At 46.7% G+C, this 27,379-nt stretch overlaps 1 protein-coding gene across 1 annotated transcript in view; it reads left to right on the forward strand.

The window, feature by feature from the left end:
• LOC120058660 (plexin-A2-like) overlaps window positions 1-27,379 on the forward strand; it is a 375,679-nt gene that overhangs the window by 308,500 nt on the left and 39,800 nt on the right. The window contains exons 17-21 of the mRNA XM_039007410.1: window positions 16,959-17,201; window positions 17,515-17,658; window positions 18,293-18,527; window positions 22,185-22,327; window positions 23,108-23,376. Coding sequence (XP_038863338.1) covers window positions 16,959-17,201; window positions 17,515-17,658; window positions 18,293-18,527; window positions 22,185-22,327; window positions 23,108-23,376 — 1,034 coding nt within the window. The remainder of the gene's footprint in view (window positions 1-16,958; window positions 17,202-17,514; window positions 17,659-18,292; window positions 18,528-22,184; window positions 22,328-23,107; window positions 23,377-27,379) is intronic.

Raw genomic sequence — 27,379 nt, forward strand, 5'->3', positions numbered from 1 at the left:
AGTCCTTATGCAATCAGACAGCTCTCTTTAGAACTTTGTCCTCCTAGGAAATGGTACATCACCCCCAAGAGGCATACGCTGAGTGTAAAAAATATGTAATGAATTGCTGTTACGTACGCCTCGTGGAGGAGGGAACGCAACACCCTGCTACACTCAACTCCCCGTGGAGTGAAAGAGGTATGTGACTGTAGGTGCAGGTAAGGGTGACAGAGGCAGAGAATATGACCGTTTCAAGGGAATTTATTTCCTTAACACGGGGAGGTGGGGGAAAGGGTCTGGACGGAACCAAAGCAAAGAAGGTAAAAGTTATAGACCCCTCTCCTACCTACCTACCTACCCACTACCTACCTACCCTTTTAGCACCTCCTGGCGCCCTAACCAAAATACAGGGGATGTTCCGCCCAGGTCTTACCTAGTGTGCATAGACAGTAAATACTACGGGTTATGTATGCCCGCAGGCCTCTTGCCTAAGCACTCGCAAGGTGCCTTCCCCTTCCTCCCCTGGGAACAAATGAAACAGAATAATTACTAACTTACAGTGAACAATTTCAATAATCAAAAACACTGACTCCTTTTGGCATACACATACCTCAGAAGTAGCAGCTACAAAATACTTTCAACAAAACTGAGCAACAACCAACACAGGACTCTCTCCTGACGAAGGACCACTGGCTTTTATCCAGCTGGAGAAGGAGCTGGTAAATGAAAACAGCTGTTTCCCCTGACGAGAGGGAGGGGTCAGAGCTCCAATCGTCGATGGGGCCGATCAATCAGCTGCTTAGAATCCAGGAAGCCATTTCCTGAAATACACACATGCAAACACATACAAACCCAAAACAACACAGAAACTGGGGAACGTAACAATTGCTCTTTCCATGACAGATTGACCAGGTGAATCCAGTTGAAAGTTATTATTCCGTATTGATGCCACTTCAATCCATGTAGATGAAGGGGAGGAGAAAGGTCAAATAAGGATTTTTAAGCTTTGAGACAGTTGAGACATGGATTGTGTGTGTGCCATTCAGAGGGTGAATGAGCAAGACAGCATATCTAAGTGCATTTGAACGGGGTATGGTTGTAGGTGCCAGGCGCACCGGTTTGAGTTTGTCAAGAACTGCAACGCTGGGTTTTTCATGCTCAATATTTTCCTGTGTGTATCAAGAATAGTCCACCACCCAAAGGACATCCAGCCAACTAGACACAACTGTGGAAAACATTGGAGTCAACATGGGCCAGCATCCCTGTGTAACGCTTTCCATGCCCTGACGAATTGAGGCTGTTGTGAGGGCAAAAGGTAGTGCAACTCAATATTAGGACAGTGTTCCTAATGTTTTGTCCACTCAGTGTATAATGAACACTCAGATAAAATTAAGGAATAGATGGTGACTCCAATATAGATACATCCTGCTCCCTCTCAATTACATCATGATAAAGGCTTGGTTAATAACCTCTCAGCTCCTACGTCTTCCAGTCTTGTCAGGTTATTTTCTCCTCATCCACTACGTCTGCACCATCCATCCCCTTCTCTCTCCACTCTCCATCTATCCATCCATACGACTAATATCAGAGCCATATTGTCAGAATGAACAGCTGGTGGAAACAAACAGGACAATGGCTGTGGGGTAGGATTGATATCAGCCACTAATATCAGTCATTGGCCAGAGTATTGCTCACATAATCTTTGACTCTTGACCTAACAGAGCTGTCTCCTCTCTCGTACTCATGACCCCTGAAGCCCATTTCCTCTACTGCCTCCCTCTCTCCAAGTCAGAGACCTGGCGCAGGGTGCCTGGGCTGAGTGGGCTGCTGCAGACTGCAGTAGATTCTGCTACTGAATTCAATCAGAGGGCCTGGACTGTTAACGTCACAGCTGCTGTACAACGTACTACTCCATCCCCATCCAGTGCCTGTCAGCAGGCAAGATTCAAATGATTTCATAGCTGTTGCCCTGGAGCAACTGTATACTGGATGATGAAAGGGATCAATACTAAGGACCGGTAGGACCGACAGGACCAACAGGACCGATAGGACTGATAGGACTGATAGGACTGATAGGACCGACAGGACCGGTAGGACCGACAGGACCGATAGGACTGATAGGACTGATAGGACTGATAGGACCGACAGGACTGATAGGACCGACAGGACCAACAGGACCGATAGGACTGATAGGACTGATAGCTAAGGAACAATATTTGCTGAAAATAAATGTTTCATAATTCATTTAAATGTCTACTAGTCTGGTTGGAGTAGAATACCTAAGGCTTTTCTAAGATGGTGGGTGGCAGGATAATTATTCTCTGCTCCGTCATAGTAGCCTATACGAGCCCTGAGATGAATGACAGCATATGATATGGCTGCACATCTTGGGACTCAGATACACCATTTCTCTCATCACTACCCATATAAAACCCTATGCTGTTTTTCTTCACTACCCTGACATAGCCAATATTTCCCCCTTCGCTACCCTTCGCTACCCTGACATAGCCAGTATTTCTCCCTTCACTACCCTGGCATAGCCAGTATTTCCCCCTTCGCTACCCTTCGCTACCCTGACATAGCCAGTATTTCTCCCTTCACTACCCTGACATAGCCAATATTTCCCCCTTCGCTACCCTTCGCTACCCTGACATAGCCAATATTTCCCCCTTCACTACCCTGGCATAGCCAGTATTTCCCTCTTCACTACCCTGACATAGCCAATATTTCCCCCTTCACTACCCTGGCATAGCCAGTATTTCCCTCTTCGCTACCCTGACATAGCCAGTATTTCTCCCTTCACTACCCTGGCATAGCCAGTATTTCCCTCTTCGCTACCCTGACATAGCCAGTATTTCTCCCTTCACTACCCTGACATAGCCAGTATTTCCCCCTTCACTACCCTGGCATAGCCAGTATTTCCCTCTTCGCTACCCTGACATAGCCAGTATTTCTCCCTTCACTACCCTGGCCTAGCCAGTATTTCCCTCTTCGCTACCCTGACATAGCCAGTATTTCCCCCTTCACTTCCCTGGCATAGCCAGTATTTCCCTCGTCACTACCCTGACATAGCCAGTATTTCTCCCTTCACTACCCTGACATAGCCAGTATTTCCCCCTTCACTACCCTGACATAGCCAGTATTTCTCCCTTCACTACCCTGACATAGCCAATATTTCCCCCTTCACTACCCTGACATAGCCAGTATTTCTCCCTTCACTACCCTGGCATAGCCAGTATTTCCCCCTTCACTACCCTGACATAGCCAGTATTTCTCCCTTCGCTACCCTTCGCTACCCTGACATAGCCAATATTTCCCCCTTCACTACCCTGGCATAGCCAGTATTTCCCTCTTCGCTACCCTGACATAGCCAGTATTTCCCTCTTCGCTACCCTGACATAGCCAGTATTTCTCCCTTCACTACCCTGGCATAGCCAGTATTTCCCTCTTCGCTACCCTGACATAGCCAGTATTTCCCCCTTCACTTCCCTGGCATAGCCAGTATTTCCCTCGTCACTACCCTGACATAGCCAGTATTTCTCCCTTCACTACCCTGACATAGCCAGTATTTCCCCCTTCACTACCCTGACATAGCCAGTATTTCTCCCTTCACTACCCTGACATAGCCAATATTTCCCCCTTCACTACCCTGGCATAGCCAGTATTTCCCCCTTCACTACCCTGACATAGCCAGTATTTCTCCCTTCACTACCCTGACATAGCCAGTATTTCTCCCTTCACTACCCTGACATAGCCAATATTTCCCCCTTCACTACCCTGACATAGCCAGTATTTCTCCCTTCACTACCCTGACATAGCCAGTATTTCTCCCTTCACTACCCTGACATAGCCAATATTTCCCCCTTCACGACCCTGGCATAGCCAGTATTTCCCTCTTCGCTACCCTGACATAGCCAGTATTTCTCCCTTCACTACCCTGGCATAGCCAGTATTTCCCTCTTCGCTACCCTGACATAGCCAGTATTTCCCCCTTCACTTCCCTGGCATAGCCAGTATTTCCCTCGTCACTACCCTGACATAGCCAGTATTTCTCCCTTCACTACCCTGACATAGCCAGTATTTCCCCTTTCACTACCCTGACATAGCCAGTATTTCCCCCTTCACTACCCTGACATAGCCAGTATTTCTCCCTTCACTACCCTGACATAGCCAGTATTTCCCCCTTCACTACCCTGACATAGCCAGTATTTCTCCCTTCTCTACCCTGACATAGCCAGTATTTCCCCCTTCACTACCCTGACATAGCCAGTATTTCTCCCTTCACTACCCTGACATAGCCAGTATTTCCCCCTTCACTACCCTGACATATCCAGTATTTCTCCCTTCACTACCCTGACATATCCAGTATTTCTCCCTTCACTACCCTGGCATAGCCAGTATTTCCCCCTTCACTACCCTGGCATAGCCAGTATTTCCCCCTTCGCTACTCTGACATAGCCAGTGTTTCCCCCTTCTCTACCTTGACATAGCCAGTATTTCCCTCTTCACTACCCTGACATAGCCAGTATTTCCCCCTTCGCTACCCTGACATAGCCAGTATTTCCCCTTTTACTACCCTGACATAGCCAGCATTTCCCCTTTTACTACCCTGACATAGCCAGTATTTCCCCCTTCGCTACTCTGACATAGCCAGTATTTCTCCCTTCACTACCCTGACATAGCCAGTATTTCCCCCTTCGCTACTCTGACATAGCCAATTTTTCCCCCTTCGCTACTCTGACATAGCCTGTATTTCCCCCTTCACTACCCTGACATAGCCAGTATTTCCCCCTTCACTACCCTGACATAGCCAGTATTTCCCCCTTCACTACCCTGACATAGCCAGTATTTCCCCCTTCACTACCCTGACATAGCCAGTATTTCCCCCTTCGCTACTCTGACATAGCCAGTATTTCCCCCTTCGCTACTCTGACATAGCCAGTATTTCCCCCTTCGCTATTCTGACATAGCCAGTATTTCCCCCTTCACTACCCTGGCATAGCCAGTATTTCCCTCTTCGCTACCCTGACATAGCCAGTATTTCCCCCTTCACTACCCTGACATAGCCAGTATTTCTCCCTTCACTACCCTGACATAGCCAGTATGTCCCCCTTCACTACCCTGACATAGCCAGTATTTCTCCCTTCTCTACCCTGACATAGCCAGTATTTCCCCCTTCGCTAACCTGGCATAGCCAGTGTTTCCCCCTTCACTACCCTGACATAGCCAGTATTTCCCCCTTCACTACCCTGACATAGCCAGTATTTCCCCCTTCACAACCCTGACCTAGCCAGTATTTCCCCCTTCACTACCCTGACATAGCCAGTATTTCTCCCTTCACTACCCTGACATAGCCAGTGTTTCCCCCTTCACTCCCCTGACATAGCCAGTATTTCCCCCTTCACTACCCTGGCATAGCCAGTATTTCCCCCTTCGCTACTCTGACATAGCCAGTGTTTCCCCCTTCTCTACCCTGACATAGCCAGTATTTCCCCCTTCACTACCCTGACATAGCCAGTATTTCCCCCTTCGCTACCCTGACATAGCCAGTATTTCCCCTTTTACTACCCTGACATAGCCAGCATTTCCCCTTTTACTACCCTGACATAGCCAGTATTTCCCCCTTCGCTACTCTGACATAGCCAGTATTTCTCCCTTCACTACCCTGACATAGCCAGTATTTCCCCCTTCGCTTCTCTGACATAGCCAGTTTTTCCCCCTTCGCTACTCTGACATAGCCTGTATTTCCCCCTTCACTACCCTGACATAGCCAGTATTTCCCCCTTCACTACCCTGACATAGCCAGTATTTCCCCCTTCACTACCCTGACATAGCCAGTATTTCCCCCTTCACTACCCTGACATAGCCAGTATTTCCCCCTTCGCTACTCTGACATAGCCAGTATTTCCCCCTTCGCTACTCTGACATAGCCAGTATTTCTCCCTTCGCTACTCTGACATAGCCAGTATTTCCCCCTTCACTACCCTGGCATAGCCAGTATTTCACTCTTCGCTACCCTGACATAGCCAGTATTTCCCCCTTCACTACCCTGACATAGCCAGTATTTCTCCCTTCACTACCCTGACATAGCCAGTATTTCACCCTTCACTACCCTGACATAGCCAGTATTTCTCCCTTCTCTACCCTGACATAGCCAGTATTTCCCCCTTCGCTAACCTGGCATAGCCAGTGTTTCCCCCTTCACTACCCTGACATAGCCAGTATTTCCCCCTTCACTACCCTGACATAGCCAGTATTTCCCCCTTCACAACCCTGACCTAGCCAGTATTTCCCCCTTCACTACCCTGACATAGCCAGTATTTCCCCCTTCACTACCCTGACATAGCCAGTGTTTCCCCCTTCACTCCCCTGACATAGCCAGTATTTCCCCCTTCACTACCCTGACATAGCCAGTATTTCCCCCTTCACTACCCTGACATAGCCAGTGTTTCCCCCTTCACTACCCTGACATAGCCAGTATTTCCCCCTTCACAACCCTGACCTAGCCAGTATTTCCCCCTTCACTACCCTGACATAGCCAGTATTTCCCCCTTCACTACCCTGACATAGCCAGTATATCCCCCTTCACTACCCTGACATAGCCAGTATTTCCCCCTTCGCTACTCTGACATACACAGTATTTCCCCCTTCACTACCCTGACATAGACAGTATTTCCCCCTTCACTACCCTGACATAGCCAGTATTTCCCCCTTCACTACTCTGACATACACAGTATTTCCCCCTTCACTACCCTGACATAGCCAGTATTTCCCCCTTCACTACCCTGACATAGCCAGTATTTCCCCCTTCACTACCCTGACATAGCCAGTATTTCCCCCTTCACTACCCTGACATAGCCAGTATTTCCCCCTTCACAACCCTGACATAGCCAGTATTTCCCCCTTCTCTACCCTGACATAGCCAGTATTTCCCTCTTCACTACCCTGGCATAGCCAGTATTTCCCCCTTCACTACCCTGGCATAGCCAGTATTTCCCCCTTCGCTACTCTGACATAGCCAGTGTTTCCCCCTTCTCTACCCTGACATAGCCAGTATTTCCCCCTTCACTACCCTGACATAGCCAGTATTTCCCCCTTCGCTACCCTGACATAGCCAGTATTTCCCCTTTTACTACCCTGACATAGCCAGCATTTCCCCTTTTACTACCCTAACATAGCCAGTATTTCCCCCTTCGCTACTCTGACATAGCCAGTATTTCTCCCTTCACTACCCTGACATAGCCAGTATTTCCCCCTTCGCTACTTTGACATAGCCAGTTTTTCCCCCTTCGCTACTCTGACATAGCCTGTATTTCCCCCTTCACTACCCTGACATAGCCAGTATTTCCCCATTCACTACCCTGACATAGCCAGTATTTCCCCCTTCACTACCCTGACATAGCCAGTATTTCCCCCTTCACTACCCTGACATAGCCAGTATTTCCCCCTTCGCTACTCTGACATAGCCAGTATTTCCCCCTTCGCTACTCTGACATAGCCAGTATTTCCCCCTTCGCTACTCTGACATAGCCAGTATTTCCCCCTTCACTACCCTGGCATAGCCAGTATTTCCCTCTTCGCTACCCTGACATAGCCAGTATTTCCCCCTTCACTACCCTGACATAGCCAGTATTTCTCCCTTCACTACCCTGACATAGCCAGTATTTCCCCCTTCACTACCCTGACATAGCCAGTATCTCTCCCTTCTCTACCCTGACATAGCCAGTATTTCCCCCTTCGCTAACCTGGCATAGCCAGTGTTTCCCCCTTCACTACCCTGACATAGCCAGTATTTTCCCCTTCACTACCCTGACATAGCCAGTATTTCCCCCTTCACAACCCTGACCTAGCCAGTATTTCCCCCTTCACTACCCTGACATAGCCAGTATTTCCCCCTTCACAACCCTGACCTAGCCAGTATTTCCCCCTTCACTACTCTGACATAGCCAGTGTTTCCCCCTTCACTCCCCTGACATAGCCAGTATTTCCCCCTTCACTACCCTGACATAGCCAGTATTTCCCCCTTCACTACCCTGACATAGCCAGTGTTTCCCCCTTCACTACCCTGACATAGCCAGTATTTCCCCCTTCACAACCCTGACCTAGCCAGTATTTCCCCCTTCACTACCCTGACATAGCCAGTATTTCCCCCTTCACTACCCTGACATAGCCAGTATTTCCCCCTTCACTACACTGACATAGCCAGTATTTCCTCCTTCGCTACTCTGACATACACAGTATTTCCCCCTTCACTACCCTGACATAGCCAGTATTTCCCCCTTCACTACCCTGACATAGCCAGTATTTCCCCCTTCACTACCCTGGCATAGCCAGTATTTCCCCCTTCACTACCCTGGCATAGCCAGTATTTCCCCCTTCGCTACTCTGACATAGCCAGTGTTTCCCCCTTCTCTACCCTGACATAGCCAGTATTTCCCCTTTTACTACCCTGACATAGCCAGCATTTCCCCTTTTACTACCCTAACATAGCCAGTATTTCCCCCTTCGCTACTCTGACATAGCCAGTATTTCTCCCTTCACTACCCTGACATAGCCAGTATTTCCCCCTTCGCTACTCTGACATAGCCAGTTTTTCCCCCTTCGCTACTCTGACATAGCCTGTATTTCCCCCTTCACTACCCTGACATAGCCAGTATTTCCCCCTTCACTACCCTGACATAGCCAGTATTTCCCCCTTCACTACCCTGACATAGCCAGTATTTCCCCCTTCGCTACCCTGACATAGCCAGTATTTCCCCCTTCGCTACTCTGACATAGCCAGTATTTCCCCCTTCGCTACTCTGACATAGCCAGTATTTCCCCCTTCGCTACTCTGACATAGCCAGTATTTCCCCCTTCACTACCCTGGCATAGCCAGTATTTCCCTCTTCGCTACCCTGACATAGCCAGTATTTCCCCCTTCACTACCCTGACATAGCCAGTATTTCTCCCTTCACTACCCTGACATAGCCAGTATTTCCCCCTTCACTACCCTGACATAGCCAGTATTTCTGCCTTCTCTACCCTGACATAGCCAGTATTTCCCCCTTCGCTAACCTGGCATAGCCAGTGTTTCCCCCTTCACTACCCTGACATAGCCAGTATTTCCCCCTTCACTACCCTGACATAGCCAGTATTTCCCCCTTCACAACCCTGACCTAGCCAGTATTTCCCCCTTCACTACCCTGACATAGCCAGTATTTCCCCCTTCACAACCCTGACCTAGCCAGTATTTCCCCCTTCACTACCCTGACATAGCCAGTGTTTCCCCCTTCACTCCCCTGACATAGCCAGTATTTCCCCCTTCACTACCCTGACATAGCCAGTATTTCCCCCTTCACTACCCTGACATAGCCAGTGTTTCCCCCTTCACTACCCTGACATAGCCAGTATTTCCCCCTTCACAACCCTGACCTAGCCAGTATTTCCCCCTTCACTACCCTGACATAGCCAGTATTTCCCCCTTCACTACCCTGACATAGCCAGTATTTCCCCCTTCACTACCCTGACATAGCCAGTATTTCCCCCTTCGCTACTCTGACATACACAGTATTTCCCCCTTCACTACCCTGACATAGCCAGTATTTCCCCCTTCACTACCCTGACATAGCCTGTATTTCCCCCTTCACTACTCTGACATACACAGTATTTCCCCCTTCACTACCCTGACATAGCCAGTATTTCCCCCTTCACTACCCTGACATAGCCAGTATTTCCCCCTTCACTACCCTGACATAGCCAGTATTTCCCCCTTCTCTACCCTGACATAGCCAGTATTTCCCTCTTCGCTACCCTGACATAGCCAGTATTTCCCCCTTCACTACCCTGACATAGCCTGTATTTCCCCCTTCACTACCCTGACATAGCCAGTATTTCCCCCTTCACTACCCTGACATAGCCAGTATTTCCCCCTTCACTACCCTGACATAGCCAGTATTTCTCCCTTCACTACCCTGACATAGCCAGTATTTCCCCCTTCACTACCCTGATATAGCCAGTATTTCTCCCTTCACTACCCTGACATAGCCAGTATTTCCCCCTTCACTACCCTGACATAGCCAGTATTTCCCCCTTCACTACCCTGACATAGCCAGTATTTCCCCCTTCGCTACTCTGACATATCCAGTATTTCCCCCTTCACTACCCTGACATAGCCAGTATTTCTCCCTTCACTACCCTGACATAGCCAGTATTTCCCCCTTCACTACCCTGACATAGCCAGTATTTCCCCCTTCACTACCCTGACATAGCCAGTATTTCCCCCTTCGCTACTCTGACATATCCAGTATTTCCCCCTTCACTACTCTGACATACACAGTATTTCTCCCTTCACTACCCTGACATAGCCAGTATTTCCCCCTTCACTACCCTGACATAGCCAGTATTTCTCCCTTCACTACCCTGACATAGCCAGTATTTCTCCCTTCACTACCCTGACATAGCCAGTATTTCCCCCTTCACTACCCTGACATAGCCAGTATTTCCCCCTTTTCTACCCTGACATAGCCAGTATTTCCCCCTTCACTACCCTGACATAGCCAGTATTTCCCCCTTCACTACCCTGACATAGCCAGTGTTTCCCCCTTCACTACCCTGACATAGCCAGTATTTCCCCCTTCACTACCCTGACATAGCCAGTATTTCCCCCTTCACTACCCTGACCTAGCCAGTATTTCCCCCTTCGCTACCCTGACATAGCCAGTATTACCCCCTTCGCTACTCTGACATAGCCAGTTTTTCCCCCTTCGCTACTCTGACATAGCCAGTATTTCCCCCTTCGCTACTCTGACATAGCCAGTATTTCCCCCTTCGCTACTCTGACATAGCCAGTATTTCCCCCTTCACTACCCTGACATAGCCAGTATTTCTCCCTTCACTACCCTGACATAGCCAGTATTTCTCCCTTCTCTACCCTGACATAGCCAGTATTTCCCCCTTCGCTAACCTGGCATAGCCAGTGTTTCCCCCTTCACTACCCTGACATAGCCAGTATTTCCCCTTTCACTACCCTGACATAGCCAGTATTTCTCCCTTCACTACCCTGACATAGCCAGTATTTCCCCCTTCACTACCCTGACATAGCCAGTATTTCCCCCTTCTCTACCCTGACATAGCCAGTATTTCCCCCTTCACTACCCTGACATAGCCAGTATTTCCCCCTTCACTACCCTGACATTGCCAGTATTTCCCCCTTCACTACCCTGACATTGCCATTATTTCCCCCTTCACTACCCTGACGTAGCCAGTATTTCCCCCTTCACTACCCTGACATAGCCAGTATTTCCCCCTTCTCTACCCTGACATAGCCAGTATTTCCCCCTTCACTATCCTGACATAGCCAGTATTTCTCCCTTCACTACCCTGACATAGCCAGTATTTCCCCCTTCACTACCCTGACACAGCCAGTATTTCCCCCTTCACTACCCTGACATTGCCAGTATTTCTCCCTTCTCTACCCTGACATAGCCAGTATTTCCCCCTTCGCTAACCTGGCATAGCCAGTGTTTCCCCCTTCACTACCCTGACATAGCCAGTATTTCCCCCTTCACTACCCTGACATAGCCAGTATTTCCCCCTTCTCTACCCTGACATAGCCAGTATTTCCCTCTTCGCTACCCTGACATAGCCAGTATTTCCCCCTTCACTACCCTGACATAGCCTGTATTTCCCCCTTCACTACCCTGACATAGCCAGTATTTCCCCCTTCACTACCCTGACATAGCCAGTATTTCCCCCTTCACTACCCTGACATAGCCAGTATTTCTCCCTTCACTACCCTGACATAGCCAGTATTTCCCCCTTCACTACCCTGATATAGCCAGTATTTCTCCCTTCACTACCCTGACATAGCCAGTATTTCCCCCTTCACTACCCTGACATAGCCAGTATTTCCCCCTTCACTACCCTGACATAGCCAGTATTTCCCCCTTCGCTACTCTGACATATCCAGTATTTCCCCCTTCACTACCCTGACATAGCCAGTATTTCTCCCTTCACTACCCTGACATAGCCAGTATTTCCCCCTTCACTACCCTGACATAGCCAGTATTTCCCCCTTCACTACCCTGACATAGCCAGTATTTCCCCCTTCGCTACTCTGACATATCCAGTATTTCCCCCTTCACTACTCTGACATACACAGTATTTCTCCCTTCACTACCCTGACATAGCCAGTATTTCCCCCTTCACTACCCTGACATAGCCAGTATTTCTCCCTTCACTACCCTGACATAGCCAGTATTTCTCCCTTCACTACCCTGACATAGCCAGTATTTCCCCCTTCACTACCCTGACATAGCCAGTATTTCCCCCTTTTCTACCCTGACATAGCCAGTATTTCCCCCTTCACTACCCTGACATAGCCAGTATTTCCCCCTTCACTACCCTGACATAGCCAGTGTTTCCCCCTTCACTACCCTGACATAGCCAGTATTTCCCCCTTCACTACCCTGACATAGCCAGTATTTCCCCCTTCACTACCCTGACCTAGCCAGTATTTCCCCCTTCGCTACCCTGACATAGCCAGTATTTCCCCCTTCGCTACTCTGACATAGCCAGTTTTTCCCCCTTCGCTACTCTGACATAGCCAGTATTTCCCCCTTCGCTACTCTGACATAGCCAGTATTTCCCCCTTCGCTACTCTGACATAGCCAGTATTTCCCCCTTCACTACCCTGACATAGCCAGTATTTCTCCCTTCACTACCCTGACATAGCCAGTATTTCTCCCTTCTCTACCCTGACATAGCCAGTATTTCCCCCTTCGCTAACCTGGCATAGCCAGTGTTTCCCCCTTCACTACCCTGACATAGCCAGTATTTCCCCTTTCACTACCCTGACATAGCCAGTATTTCTCCCTTCACTACCCTGACATAGCCAGTATTTCCCCCTTCACTACCCTGACATAGCCAGTATTTCCCCCTTCTCTACCCTGACATAGCCAGTATTTCTCCCTTCACTACCCTGACATAGCCAGTATTTCCCCCTTCACTACCCTGACATTGCCAGTATTTCCCCCTTCACTACCCTGACATTGCCAGTATTTCCCCCTTCACTACCCTGACGTAGCCAGTATTTCCCCCTTCACTACCCTGACATAGCCAGTATTTCCCCCTTCTCTACCCTGACATAGCCAGTATTTCCCCCTTCACTACCCTGACATTGCCAGTATTTCCCCCTTCACTACCCTGACGTAGCCAGTATTTCCCCCTTCACTACCCTGACATTGCCAGTATTTCCCCCTTCACTACCCTGACATAGCCAGTATTTCCCCCTTCACTACCCTGACGTAGCCAGTATTTCTCCCTTCACTACCCTGACATAGCCAGTATTTCACCCTTCACTACTCTGACCACTAACCTTATAGGCACGAAGCTCAGTGTCTTATTCTGACTGGCCTCTTTAGATCTACACACATCACATTAGATCACATCCAGTCATGGCTGAGTCGTATATGACTGCCTTTCTCAGAAGGCAGGATTCAGGAAGAGGGAGACATGATTTCTCACCGCCCCAAACACCCAGAGTATTGAAGGAGTGTGTTGAAAACATGCAGCATCCTTCCAGCTGTCTAGCCCAGCTCTGAACAGATGGTAGTGGGAGCCATACTGTACTGCAGTTGACTTGCAAATGCATTGCTGTTCCGTTGTGTTCCAACCAAGACAGACACTGACAGGCAGGCAGAGAGGGATTCTGTGGTGGCATCTGTGCCTGTCTGTAACACACCACTGTTATAACATGGAGACTACAGCAACATGGAACTTTTGCTTTTTGCTGTCTCTGAATGTGTGAGAGAAATCAAGTGTATTCGTAGATATAAAAAGCTTATTTGCTCAAAACTATGACAGTGAATTAGTGTTTATTTGCAGTTAATAAGGGACTTATTGGCCAGAATGTTTTAAGTTAATATGTAAATACATTCACAAGCAGCTTTTGATAATAATAGCACACGATAAGACCAGTGTATACATGATGTTTTTCAGTTTTTACTCTATAACTGTCATCTATTCTAGGCTTTCTCTGTAATATATAATAGGATTACAGTAGAAGATTCTTGGAGAAAATGTGTCAGCAGTGCTATGGAGGTTGTATGCATTTTTAACAGGGCTTAGCCTCTCTCTCTCTCTCTCTCTCTCTCCCTCTCTCTCTCTCTCTCTCTCTCTCTCTCCCTCTCTCTCTCTCTCTCTCTCTCCCTCTCTCTCTCTCTCTCTCTCTCTCTCTCTCTCTCTCTCTCTCTCTCTCTCGCTCACTAACATGCAAACTCTGTATGTAGATGTACAACAATGTCACCACTCTGCGGGAGTAGAGGGAGCGTTTAGACCTTGTAATGTGGGCTAACATACACACCGCGAGTCCTGCCGCAGCAGCACACATGGCGACAGCTGTAATGTGGGAACTGTGTTTCGGTTAACCCGGGAGCAGAGCTGACTTCCTGCTGAACCCAACCCAGTTCTCCACGGGCCTCCAGCAGGACCAGCCCAAAGACTACGTTGCCATACAGCTAGACACTTAATAATGCATCCTACGATTCCTTCCTGCATGGGGAGGAATGGGAATACTCTGTAGTTCTACCTCAAAGAGCATGGTTGTGGTAAGACAATTCTCACTCTGTACACCAGAGGTGGGACCATTATTCCAGTCACAAGCAAGTCACAAGGTTCGAGTCTCAAGTTGAGTTCCAAGTAAAATGGGTCAAGAGTCAAGTCCAAGTCATGCATTGTTAGAGCAAGTCAAGTGGAGTCTAGTCACAATTTTAAGTCAAGTAAAAAAAATCTATACATGTAACTATAAATCTTTGTCTATTTATTGAGGCTACCAGACAGCCCTTTTCAATATTTTGTCTACAAAATATTTTGATTAGCGTACTTAATTGTAAAATAGTGGTAAGGGCATGAAATCAGCAGAAGGCAGGGCAGGTTGACAACCTCAGAGTAAATTTATTTGCTGGTCTTGGTGATCCAATGGTGAAAGCGTCATAGCATACAAAATATACAGGTAGATTTACCAAATGTACATTGGCGTTAGCCCAAAATAAATAGCCTCTGTATCAGGCTTAACCTGCCGTATCTGAATGGACACTGCTCTAGACTAGATAAGAGGTAAGAGGTGTGGTACTCTGCTGGCGCTATAGAGGTTTGAAGACATTTGGCTCTAATTAAGTTTCTCCTCAGAGAGTGAGAGAAAGAGTGAGAGAGCGGAGATAAAAGGCTCCGGCAGTAGCAAGAGTTCCCTCACATGGAACATATCTGCTCCTGGGCAGGAATATCATTCAAGAAGCCATGACTTCACCTCAACCTGACAGATTGGGTATATGACCAAGTGATTGGGGGATATCCCCTCATGCCCCCCTGTCCTCTTACATGTCTTAGTTTGAGGCTCCCTCAGAGCTACTGGAGACATTTTATGAAAACTGAAAACGTACTGTCTCTGAAAGTAATAATACTTCATTGGATGGATGTATATAGCACGTTTCTAACAGCTGCTGTACTTAAAGCCTTTAGTGGGAGAAACTCACCTCAACCACCAGCAATGTGTTGCACCCACCTGGGTGATGCATGGTGACCATGCTTGTGACAGAATTCTCATCACACATCAGCTGGAGAGGTGAGGAGGGATATAGGCCAATTAGGAATGAGGAGGTTGATATGAATGAATGGGGCCAGGTTGGGAATTTAGCCTTGACACCGGGGTTAACACCCCTACTCTTACAATAAGTGCAATGGGATTTGTAATGACCACAGAGAGTCAGGACACCCTTTTAACATCCCATACGAAAGACAGCAACCTATACAGGGCAATGTCCCCTTCACTGCAATCTCCTTAAACCAGAGTGAAGAGTGCCCCCTACTGGCCCTCCAACACCACTTCCAGCAGCATCTGGTCTCTCATCCAGGGACCGACCCTGCTTAACATCAGAGGCAAGCCAGCAGTGCTCTGCAGGGTGATATGCTGCTGGCTGTGCTTGATTTGCATATTATCAGCCTTAAGCACTTAGCTATGCCAGTGTGTGCTATTGTATTAAGTGTAACATTCAATAAACTCTCGACTTTACATGGTATTACAGTAGGTGGTTAATAGGCTATATGTTATGAATATACTCGTTCAGCTTTTAGAATGAAAAGAGTAAAGCCAGAGACGGTCTGTCTCACCTCATCCCGCTTGACTTGCTCATGTCTCATATTGGAGAGCTTAGATTATTAGAGCATGATGGCTGGCTAGTGTGGATCCCTTCAGTAGCCTGGTTCCATCTTTTGGTGAATAAAGCATCTCAAGAGCTAATGTGTGTCTCTCGCTCTCTCTCTCTCCTTCCCTTTCTCTCTCTCTCTCTCTCTCTCTCTCTCTCTCTCTCTCTCTCTCTCTCTCTCTCTCTCCCCTCTCTCTCTCCTCCCCCCTCCCTCTCTCTCCTCCCCTCTCTCTCTCTTTCCTTCCCCTCTCTCTCTCTCCTTCCTTTTCTCTCTCTCTCATCCCCCTCTCTCGCTCTCCTTCCCCCCTCTCTCTCTCCTTCCCTTTCTTTCTCTCTCTCTTCTTCACCTCTCTCTCCCCCCCTCTCTCTCTCCTTCCCTTTCTCTCTCTCTCTATCTCTCGTTCACCTATCTCTCTCTCCCCTCTCTCCCCACCCCCTCTCTCTCTCCTTCCCTTTCTCTCTCTCTCTCTCCCTTTCTCTCTCTCTCCTTCCCCTCTCTCTCTCTCCAACCCCTTCTCTCCCTCTCTCCTTCCCGTCTCTCTCTCTCTCTCCTTCCCCTCTCTCTCTCTCCTTCCCCTCTCTCTCTCTCCAACCCCTTCTCTCTCTCCTTCCCATTATCTCCCTCTCTCTCCTTTCCCTCTCTTTCTCTCCTTCCCCTCTCTCCTTCCCCTCTCTCTCCTTCTCACTCTCTCTCTCCCTCTCCTTCCCCTCCCCTCTTTCTCCCTCCCTCTCCTTCCTCTCCTCTCTCTCTCTCTCCTCCTCTCTTTCTCTCCCTCTCTCTTTCCCTTCCTCTTGCAGATGTGTAAGGTTCTGAATACCACCAGTATGAGTTGCGTTGCCCCGTCCCTGGTAGCAGAGTACCACCATCCAGGCCTGGACACAGTCAAACATGCTGATGAGTTTGGCTTTATCTTCAACAACGTCCAGACTCTGCTAGTCTATAACAACACCAACTTCCTCTACTACCCCAACCCATACTTTGAACCTCTCAGCACCAATGGGGTCTTGGAGCAGAAGCCTGGCTCGCCCATCATTCTCAAGGTATGGGAGCTTACTGAGATTGTAATCAATCAATCAAATGGATGAATAAAGCTTTGTAAAGAACAGCACTTAGATAGCAACCCGGCCTAGACCTAGCTTGTAGAAACCAAGAGAGGGTTTAGGTTATTTGAATGTGCAACCTTAAAACAGAGTTATAACAATGTCCATTCTATAACTGTATCATCATTACTGCACCATAACAACAAATTATTATTTGGGGGGGGGCTTCATATTACCTTAGTTGAGCATTGCTATGACAATTTTGCACAGATCAAAGTTTCCCCCTCCTTATCCCCCTCCTCTCCCCCCACAGGGCAAAAACCTGGTGCCCCCGGCCTCAGGGGGGGTGAAGCTCAACTACACTGTACTGATCGGGGAGACCCCCTGCTCAGTCACTGTGTCTGAGACCCAGCTGCTGTGTGAGCCCCCCAACCTCACGGGCCAGTACAAAGTCATGGTACCTCAATCAGTCTCTCCAAGTACACACACAACAACACAGAAACACACACTGAAACAGACACTGACAAACACACACACAGATGCACACCATCTCCTCCTGTCTCTCTTTTCTGTCTCTGTGTGTCAGAGTGTCTGTGATTTATTTTCCATAACGTTTGACCTGTAAACTCCATTATTTTTGCACTCGTGGTTGTTCATTCAGCTGAGAGAAACAGGTCAAAGACACGGCAGTGTAACTGGGCTCTAGCTGTCAAAAGGTACTGCAAGAATCCACTGCAATTATTTCTACCAGTCTTCTCACTTATTGAGTTCAAGCCCCCAGAACTTCACTCTTCACTGTCCTCCATGTCGGGGTGTCTGGGTGGGTGTGTCTATGCACACTGTGTCTGTGTGCTGTATTGGTTTATTTAACTGAATCTAACTGTGTGTGTTTGAATGTGTGTATGTTTAATATACTCTGTGTGTGTGTGTGTGTGTGTGTGTGTGTGTGTGTGTGTGTGTGTGTGTGTGTGTGTGTGTGTGTGTGTGTGTGTGTGTGTGTGTGTGTGTGTGTGTGTGTGTGTGTGTGTGTGTATGTTTAATATACTGTGTGTGTGTGGGGGGGTTTAATATACGGTGTGTGTATATATCAGGTCCAGGTGGGCGGTCTCCACGTGTCTCCAGGGGTGGTCCACATCCTGTCAGACAGCCTGCTCACCCTTCCCGCCATCGTCTCCATCGCCGCCGGCGGAGGGCTTCTCCTTATCATCGTCATCCTCGTCCTCATTGCATACAAACGCAAGTCGCGGGAGAATGACCTCACCCTGAAGCGCCTGCAGATGCAGATGGACAACCTGGAGTCCCGGGTCGCCCTGGAGTGCAAGGAAGGTGAATAACACTTTATTTAGATAACAAATGAACCACAGACTATTAGTTGGCTATCAGTAACATTGAAATGCATCTAGGGAAACATCCATAGACATTCAACAAATGAACCACAGACTATTAGTTGCAACTCTCACAAACTAACCCTGGTCTAGACTGTGTAGTGCTAGGCAAAAACCAAAACCTGTCGGGGGGGGGTAACCCTGGCATAGACTTCGGAAAGTCAGTTCAGAGTCGCTAATCATGTACACTGGCCTATATCCTTATCCTCCTTCCATCAGCAACAAAGTCATGTCATTACAGGTACAGAAACGGAAATCATTCTCTCAAAATGTCTGTGAAGAGTTAAGCAATTATGTTTGGTCCTCTTCTGCTCTACATAGCTATTTTGAGACACTTTGTTTCCAGTTTCCTTGTAGGGTTTAAGACTGAGCTAGCTAGCTGGGCTCCACTAAGGCATGTTATAATCACATGAAAGACACACATTGATGCTTCTGTGTAATAAGTAAATAACTGGTGGTATGTGTTGTATAATGTAATACAAGTTATTGTGAATCTGGGTCAGTGAGTCAGGTTTTGTCTGACAGACACACAGTCTCTGCTAGTTTAGTTTACCCTGTTTTTGACGCTGATCGTGGCACACTAAATGCACATGGTGCTTGTCTATCGCTCACACACACTGGCTCACACACACTGGCTCACACACACACACACACACACACACACACACACACACACACACACACACACACACACACACACACACACACACACACACACACACACACACACTGGCTCACACACACACACACACACTGGCTCACACACACTGGCTCACACACACACACACACACACTGGCTCACACACACTGGCTTACACACACACACACACTGGCTCACACACACTGGCTTACACACACACACACACACACGCTGGCTCACACCCACACACACACACACACACACACTGGCTCACACACTGATTAAACACAATGTTCTCCTATGAACACGTCTGTAATGGCATATCATCTTTATTTCATGCTGGCATTTTGTGTGTGTGTGGCATGTGTGTTTCAGTCTGTGTGTGTGTGGCAGTGTCTGTTTCAGAGTCTGTTGTAAAGGCATGGCCTCATTTGAGATTGTTAGGCAGGCCTCGTTAAAGCCTAATAAATCTGTGTTAGTGTTGAGTTCTACTTCCCTACACACACACACACACACACACACACACACACACACACACACACACACACACACACACACCCACACACCCACACACACACACACACACACACACACACACACACACACACACACACACACACACACACACACACACATACACACACACACACACACACACACCCCTGGTGGGCCACAGTACAGACAGTGCACGCTTCAATTCACCACACCAGCTGACCTCTGAACCTTGGGCCCAGAGGAGAACACGCAAGTTACTGTATGTATCCCCTCCAGCTAGCCTGAAGACACCACTCAGAATTACAGCATATAGAATAACTCTAACATACAGAATTACAGCACATAGAATAACTAACTTACAGAATTACAGCATATAGAATAACTCTAACATACAGAATTACAGCACATAGAATAACTCTAACATATAGAATCACAGAATATAGAATAACTCTAACATACAGAATTACAGCATATAGAATAACTCTAACATATAGAATTACAGCATATAGAATAACTCTAACATATAGAATTACAGCACATAGAATTACTCTAACACACAGAATTACAGCATATAGAATAACTCTAACATACAGAATAACAGCACATTGAATAAATCTAACATACAGAATTACAGCACATAGAATAACTAACTTACAGAATTACAGCATATTGAATAACTCTAACATACAGAATTACAGCATATAGAATAACTCTAACATATAGAATTACAGCATATAGAATACCTCTAACATATAGAATTACAGCATATAGAATAACTCTAACATACAGAATTACAGCATATAGAATAACTCTAACATATAGAATTACAGCACATAGAATAACTAACTTACAGAATTACAGCATATTGAATAACTCTAACATACAGAATTACAGCATATAGAATAACTCTAACATATAGAATTACAGCATATAGAATAACTCTAACATATAGAATTACAGCATATAGAATAACTCTAACATACAGAATTACAGCATATAGAATAACTCTAACTTACAGAATTACAGCACATAGAATAACTAACTTACAGAATTACAGCATATAGAATAACTCTAATTTACAGAATTACAGCATATAGAATAACTCTAACATACAGAATTACAGCATATAGAATAACTCTAACAAACAGAAGTACAGCATATAGAATAACTCTAACATACAGAATTACAGCACATAGAATAACTCTAACATATAGAGTTACAGCATGTAGAATAACTCTAACATACAGAATTACTGCATATAGAATAACTCTAACATTCAGAATTACAACATATAGAATAACTCTAACATACAGAATTACAGCACATAGAATAACTCTAACATACAGAATTACAGCATATAGAATAACTCTAACATACAGAATTACAGCATATAGAATAACTCCAACATACAGAATTACAGCACATAGAATAACTCTAACATACAGAATTACAGCACATAGAATAACTCTAACATACAGAATTACAGCATATAGAATAACTCCAACATACAGAATTACAGCATATAGAATAACTCTAACATACAGAATTACAGCATATAGAATAACTCTAACATACAGAATTACAGCATATAGAATAACTCCAACATACAGAATTACAGCATATAGAATAACTCTAACATACAGAATTACAAAGATAGGACATATAGAAGACATAGTATACTAGAAGGGTATATCCTCTAAATGTCATTGTCTTGTTTCTCTGGGTTGTGTCAAGGCTGTGGCAGAGTAGAGAGGTTAATAGTGAGGTCTGCTCTATATCTGTTGTAGGGCCCAGCTGGGGGGTGTGAGCAGAGCTGAGCAGCACACAGCTGCATGGGGCTTATAGAGCTAAAGCCCTGGACACGTACAGACAGACAGACAGATACTCTAAGCAGACACACACACAGGCGAGGAGACACACCGAAGGGTCATGTTTTAAACAGCATATGTGTTCAGGAAGAGTGTAGTGCCCCGAGGGTGGATTTCGAGGGGCAGCTAGGTACCTGGGTTCCCCTCCAGGGGTGTATGTCTGAGCCCTGGGCCCTGGGCTGGGCTAGCAGGGGTGCTGGGGGGCAGGCTCTAGGCAGGGGGGAGATATGACTGTGATTGGCTGTAGAGAGGCTAAGGGGACAGCCGCAAGGCAGAGCAAGGCCTAGCAGGACTCAGTCAGGAAGGGACCAATTAACCAGCTCTCACCTGCAGCCCCTAACAGCAGGGAACACACAGGAGCACAGATACTGTACAGTACAGCCAATTTACTGGCCACCAGAGGTGTGTGTGTGTGTGTGTGTGTGTGTGTGTGTGTGTGTGTGTGTGTGTGTGTGTGTGTGTGTGTGTGTGTGTGTGTGTGTGTGTGTGTGTGTGTGTGTGTGTGTGTGTGTGTGTGTAAACCAGCAGGTCTGAAATCAGTTGATCCATACTAACAGTGCTGTTCATTTCTCCTCTCTCTACCTACCTCCTCCAGCTTTTGCTGAGCTGCAGACGGACATCAACGAGCTGACCAGTGATCTGGACAGAGCTGGTATCCCCCATCTGGACTACCGGACCTACGCCATGAGAGTCCTTTTCCCTGGCATCGAGGACCACCCTGTTCTCAGAGAACTGGAGGTATGGAGGGAGAGACAAAGTAGACAAAGAAAAGTATGGAGGGGGGATGGGAGAGGGAAAGAGAAATGAGGAAAGGAGAGACAGAGTGAGGAAAAGGAGAGTGAGAGAGAGCTTCCACACCACCCCTGCAGCATGCCCTCCATAAGCAGCACAGTACCAGGGGGAGACTGACACCCGTATGTCGTTCTGCCTCTCTGTCCTCTGGCCTCTCTCTCACACACACACACACGCAGGTCCCAGTACAGTTTCCCGACGTGCGTCTATTTCACCCACCAGCGCGTCCTTCATCAGGAGTAATGAAGTGGGTAATGTCCTGTTCACTGGCAGCCCTGGGACCTCCTCTACTTGGGACAGACTGACTGAAACACACTCCACGGAGTCCCTTTAATACTCTGCTATTCTTTATAGGGGAGTACAGGGTGGGTGTGAGTTGCTGGATGAGTTGACTTATTAGGGTACATAGGATGGGTTGTAAGCTGAGATCTCTAACAGGACAAAGTATGCAGGCTTATTAGGGTCAGCCTGTTGACTGTATGAGGGTGACATGGTGTGATAGTGAGGAGTTGTTCAGGGAGGATTAAAGGTCCAATAGGAACAGCAGAAAGTACTGTATATGCCCCTTTATGATCAACTGAGCGTAAGAAAAGCAGTAGTGTAGTTCTGTCCCGCATGGAACAATCTGGGTGTGTATGAAGGTGTTTAAAGTAGAACTCTTAACACAGAAACCATGTGTTGTCATGTGGCATGTTAACCCTTTGTATCCCGTCCTGTATGTCCTAGGTGTCAGGTAACGGTCAGCTGAGCACAGAGAAGGCTCTGAAACTTTTCGCTCAGCTCATCAACAACAAGGTGTTCCTGCTAACCTTCATCAGAACTCTGGAGCTCCAACGCTCCTTCTCCATGCGTGACCGCGGCAACGTGGCGTCTCTCATCATGACGGCGCTGCAGGGCAAACTGGAGTACGCCACCGACGTGCTCAAACACCTGCTCTCTGACCTCATTGACAAGAACCTGGAGAGCAAGAACCACCCCAAATTGCTGCTGCGCAGGTAAGAGACATACAGATTCATACACATTTATACATGTACACACACTTACATAAACATTTACACTTTCACACACACAGATGCATTATGCATGTACGCACATACACACACATCTATGCACACACATACAGTATGAGCACATCTGCTGTGGGCAGAATGGAAGGGGAAGTAGAGATAGTGGAGCTGGAAAACAGTGGGAGGATGTTGTTAAAAGATGATGGAGTGTGGATCAGAGAGGTGCATTCTACCACTTGTATTGATTCCATTCATCAAAATTCGTTATATGTCATATGTAATATGTAATATGTACTTTATTTACAATGGCAAGATATTAATTTTTAGCAACAAGTACTTGTCTAGTATCCTTTCAATTATCAGCCAAGATAGAGAGTTGTAGTCTTATCTCTCTCTCTCTCTCTCTCTTTCTCTCTCTTTCTCTCTCTCTTTCTCTTCAATGTAAGGGCTTTATTGGCATGGGAAACATATGTGAAGTAGATAATAAACAAAAGTGAAATAAACAATGAAAATGAACAGTAAACATTACTCACAAAAGTTCCAAAAGAATAAAGACATTACAAATATCATATTATGTGCAAATAGTTCAAGTACAAAAGGGAAAATAAATAAACTTAAATATGGGTTGTATTTACAATGGTGTTTGTTCTTCACTGGTTGACCTTTTCTTGTAGCAACAGGTCACAAATGTTGCTGCTGTGATGGCACACTGTGGTATTTCACCCAATAGATATGGGAGATTATCAAAATTGGGTTTGTTTTCAAATTCTTTGTGGGTCTGTTTAATCTGAGGGAAATATGTGTCTCTAATATGGTCATATTGGGCAGGAGGTTAGGAAGTGCAGCTCAGTTTCCACCTCGTTTTTTGGACAGTGTGCACATAGCCTGTCTTCTCTCAATACCAAGGCTATGCTCACTGAGTCAGTCACAGTGGTCTCTCTCTCTCCCCCCCCACCCCAATCTCAATCAGTCTGAGAGTACACGACTGTACCACTGTCAGTCTCACTTATCCGCTGAGCTCTGGCTCCTCATCAAACATTCAGCAGCAGCTTCTACTTTACTTTTCTCTTTCTGTCTCCTGTCTAGATTGTTTTCGACAGGACTCAGGGCCATGTACTATATCTTTAAATATAGAGTCCTTTTACTCTTTTACGAGAGTAAAGGCTCCCATCTTTGTATCGTTTTATAGGCGTATGGATGGGTTAGCAGGGGACCAGCAGAACTGTCACAGTACGCCTTAACCCCATCTCCAGAGAGGAGAGAAGAGATAGGCAACAAACAGAGGAGAGGAGAGAGATGACAGATAGACAGAGGAGAGATGAGAGAGGCAACAAGCAGAGGAGAGGAGAGAGACGACAAACAGAGAGAGGAGAGAAGTGAACAGACAGAGAGAGGAGAGAAGAGAGAGGAGAGAAGAGAGAGGCAACAAGCAGAGGAGAGAAGAGAGAGATGACAAACAGAGGAGAGAAGAGAGAGGCAACAAGCAGAGGAGAGAAGAGAGAGATGACAAACAGAGAGAGGAGAGAAGTGAACAGACAGAGAGAGGAGAGAAGTGAACAGACAGAGAGAGAAGAGAAGAGAGAGACAAATTACCTGGATTATGCTGTTATGTTATTTAAAATGCCAGCCGCCAGCCCGACACACTCCTAGCTGCCCCGTAGTTTCCTTTATCTCCCGTCATTAGGAACACAATGGTTTAAGTCCTGCTGGTCTGGCCTTCAGGCCTGAATATTCCTTTGGTTTTTTAAAAATTACCTTCCATTTCTTCAGAAGAATTTAAAGGATTACCAATTTGACACACTATTTCTTTTCTCTTGACGTTTTTCTTGTGGCTCATTGTGGCAAAGGTACGGTTGGCTGACACACCGAGAGGAGCGAGCTGAGTCATAAGCAAAGAAAAATCCTGATAGTGACTGAAATTGAGCATATGTGTAACCCACAGTAATGTGTTGTTGTCATTAATGGGGATGGTTGAGGAATAGGACAGCTCTGTTCTGCTCTGATGGCAGCTCATCAATTAGCAGTTGATAACAGGACGGCTGAGCCTGTTATTATGTTTAGGCCTGAACCATCTCTACCTATTAGTCCATCTCTGCCTTCCATCGCTTCCTCTACTGATGTAGTCTGTGACTGTGTGCCAAAGATCACCCGTTTCCTGATATACATAGGGTGCAATTTAGGACACAACTGTAGAGATACATCTACACTTCCCTCAGGAGCCTCTACACTACTTTACATTTCAGTCATACACTTCCCTATGGCCCACGTGGAGACTTTAGCAGCTACTATCTCTCCCACTGTGACATGTACAGTACAGTCATCCATCCCATTCAGCCCACACAGATAGGGTGCACCCCAAATGGTACCCTATTTCCTACATAGTGCACTACTTTTGGCCAGAGCCCTAGCGAAGTGTAGATAAAATGTTTTATCTCTATAGTTGTGTCCTAAATGGCACCCTATTTCCTATATAGTGTGTGGCTTTTGACCAGGGCCCATAGGGGTCTGGTCAAATGTTGTGCACTTTGTAGGGAATAGGGTGCCATTTGGGACTTATACTATATGTAGGCCCATGGCAGTGTACTGTACAGTATCTGAGGCAGCAGGAGGAGCAGTAGTTCTATAGTAGTGTATGACCATGTAGTATGAGTTATTATTGACCGCCACAGCAGCGGACCTGGTTTACACGGTCAGAGAGCGCCACCACACATGTTTTATTTATTTAACCTTTATTTAACTGGGCAAGTCAGTTAAGAACAAATTCTTATTTCCAATGATGGCCTACCTGCGGGGACGGGGTATAAGAAAAAAACATTTTAAGAAACAACATATGAATATAGGACAAAACATATATCACGACAAGAGAGACAACACAACACTACATAAAGAGAGACCTAAGACAACAACATAGCAAGGCAGCAACACATGACAACACAGCATGGTAGCAACACAACATGGCAACAACATGGTAGCAACACAACATGGTAGCAACACAACATGGTAGCAACACAACATGGTAGCAGCACAACATGGTAGCAACACAACATGGGACAAACATTATTGGGCACAGACAACAGCACAATGGGCTAGAATGTAGAGACAACAATACATCACACAAAGCAGCCACAACTGTCAGTAAGAGTGTCCATGATTGAGTCTTTGAATGAAAAGATTGAGATAAAACTGTCCAGTTTGAGTGTTTGTTGCAGTTCGTTCCAATCGCTAGCTGCAGCGAACTCAAAAGAGGAGAGACCCAGGGATGTGTGTGCTTTGGGGACCTTTAACAGAATGTGACTGGCAGAACGGGTGTTGTATGTGGAGGATGAGGGCTGCAGTAGATATCTCAGATAGGGGGGAGTGAGGCCTAAGAGGGTTTTATAAATAGGCATCAACCAGTGGATGACAAGTTTACAGAGGCCGAATGGTAAAGAACATCTAGCCAATCGAGAGCACCCTTACCTGCTGATCTATAAATGATGTCTCTGTAATCTAGCATGGGTAGGGTGGTCATCTAAATCAGGGTTAGTTTGGAGCTGGGGTGAAAGAGGAGTGATTACGATAGAGGAAACTAAGTCTAGATTTAACTTTAGCATGCAGCTTTGATATGTGCTGAGAGGACAGTGTACTGTCTAGCCATACTCCCAAGTACTTGTATGAGGTGACTACCTCAAGCTCTCAACCCTCAGAGGTAGTAATCACACCTGTAGGGAGAGGGGCATTCTTCTTACCAAACCAGATGACTTTGTTTTGGAGGTGTTCAGAACAAGGTTAAGGGTAGAGAAAGCTTGTTGCACACTAAGAAGGCTTTGTTGTAGAGCATTTAACACAACATCCGGGGAGTTGCCAGCTGAGGATAAGACTGTATCATCTGCATATAAATGGATGAGAGAGCTTCCTACTGCCTGAGCTATGTTGTTGATCTAAATTGAGAAGAGCGTGGGGCCTAGGATTGAGCCTTGGGGTACTCTCTTGGTGACAGGCAGTGGCTGAG

The sequence above is a fragment of the Salvelinus namaycush genome, chromosome 14 (genome assembly GCF_016432855.1).
Source record: "Salvelinus namaycush isolate Seneca chromosome 14, SaNama_1.0, whole genome shotgun sequence".
NCBI classification, from domain to species: Eukaryota; Metazoa; Chordata; class Actinopteri; order Salmoniformes; family Salmonidae; genus Salvelinus; species Salvelinus namaycush.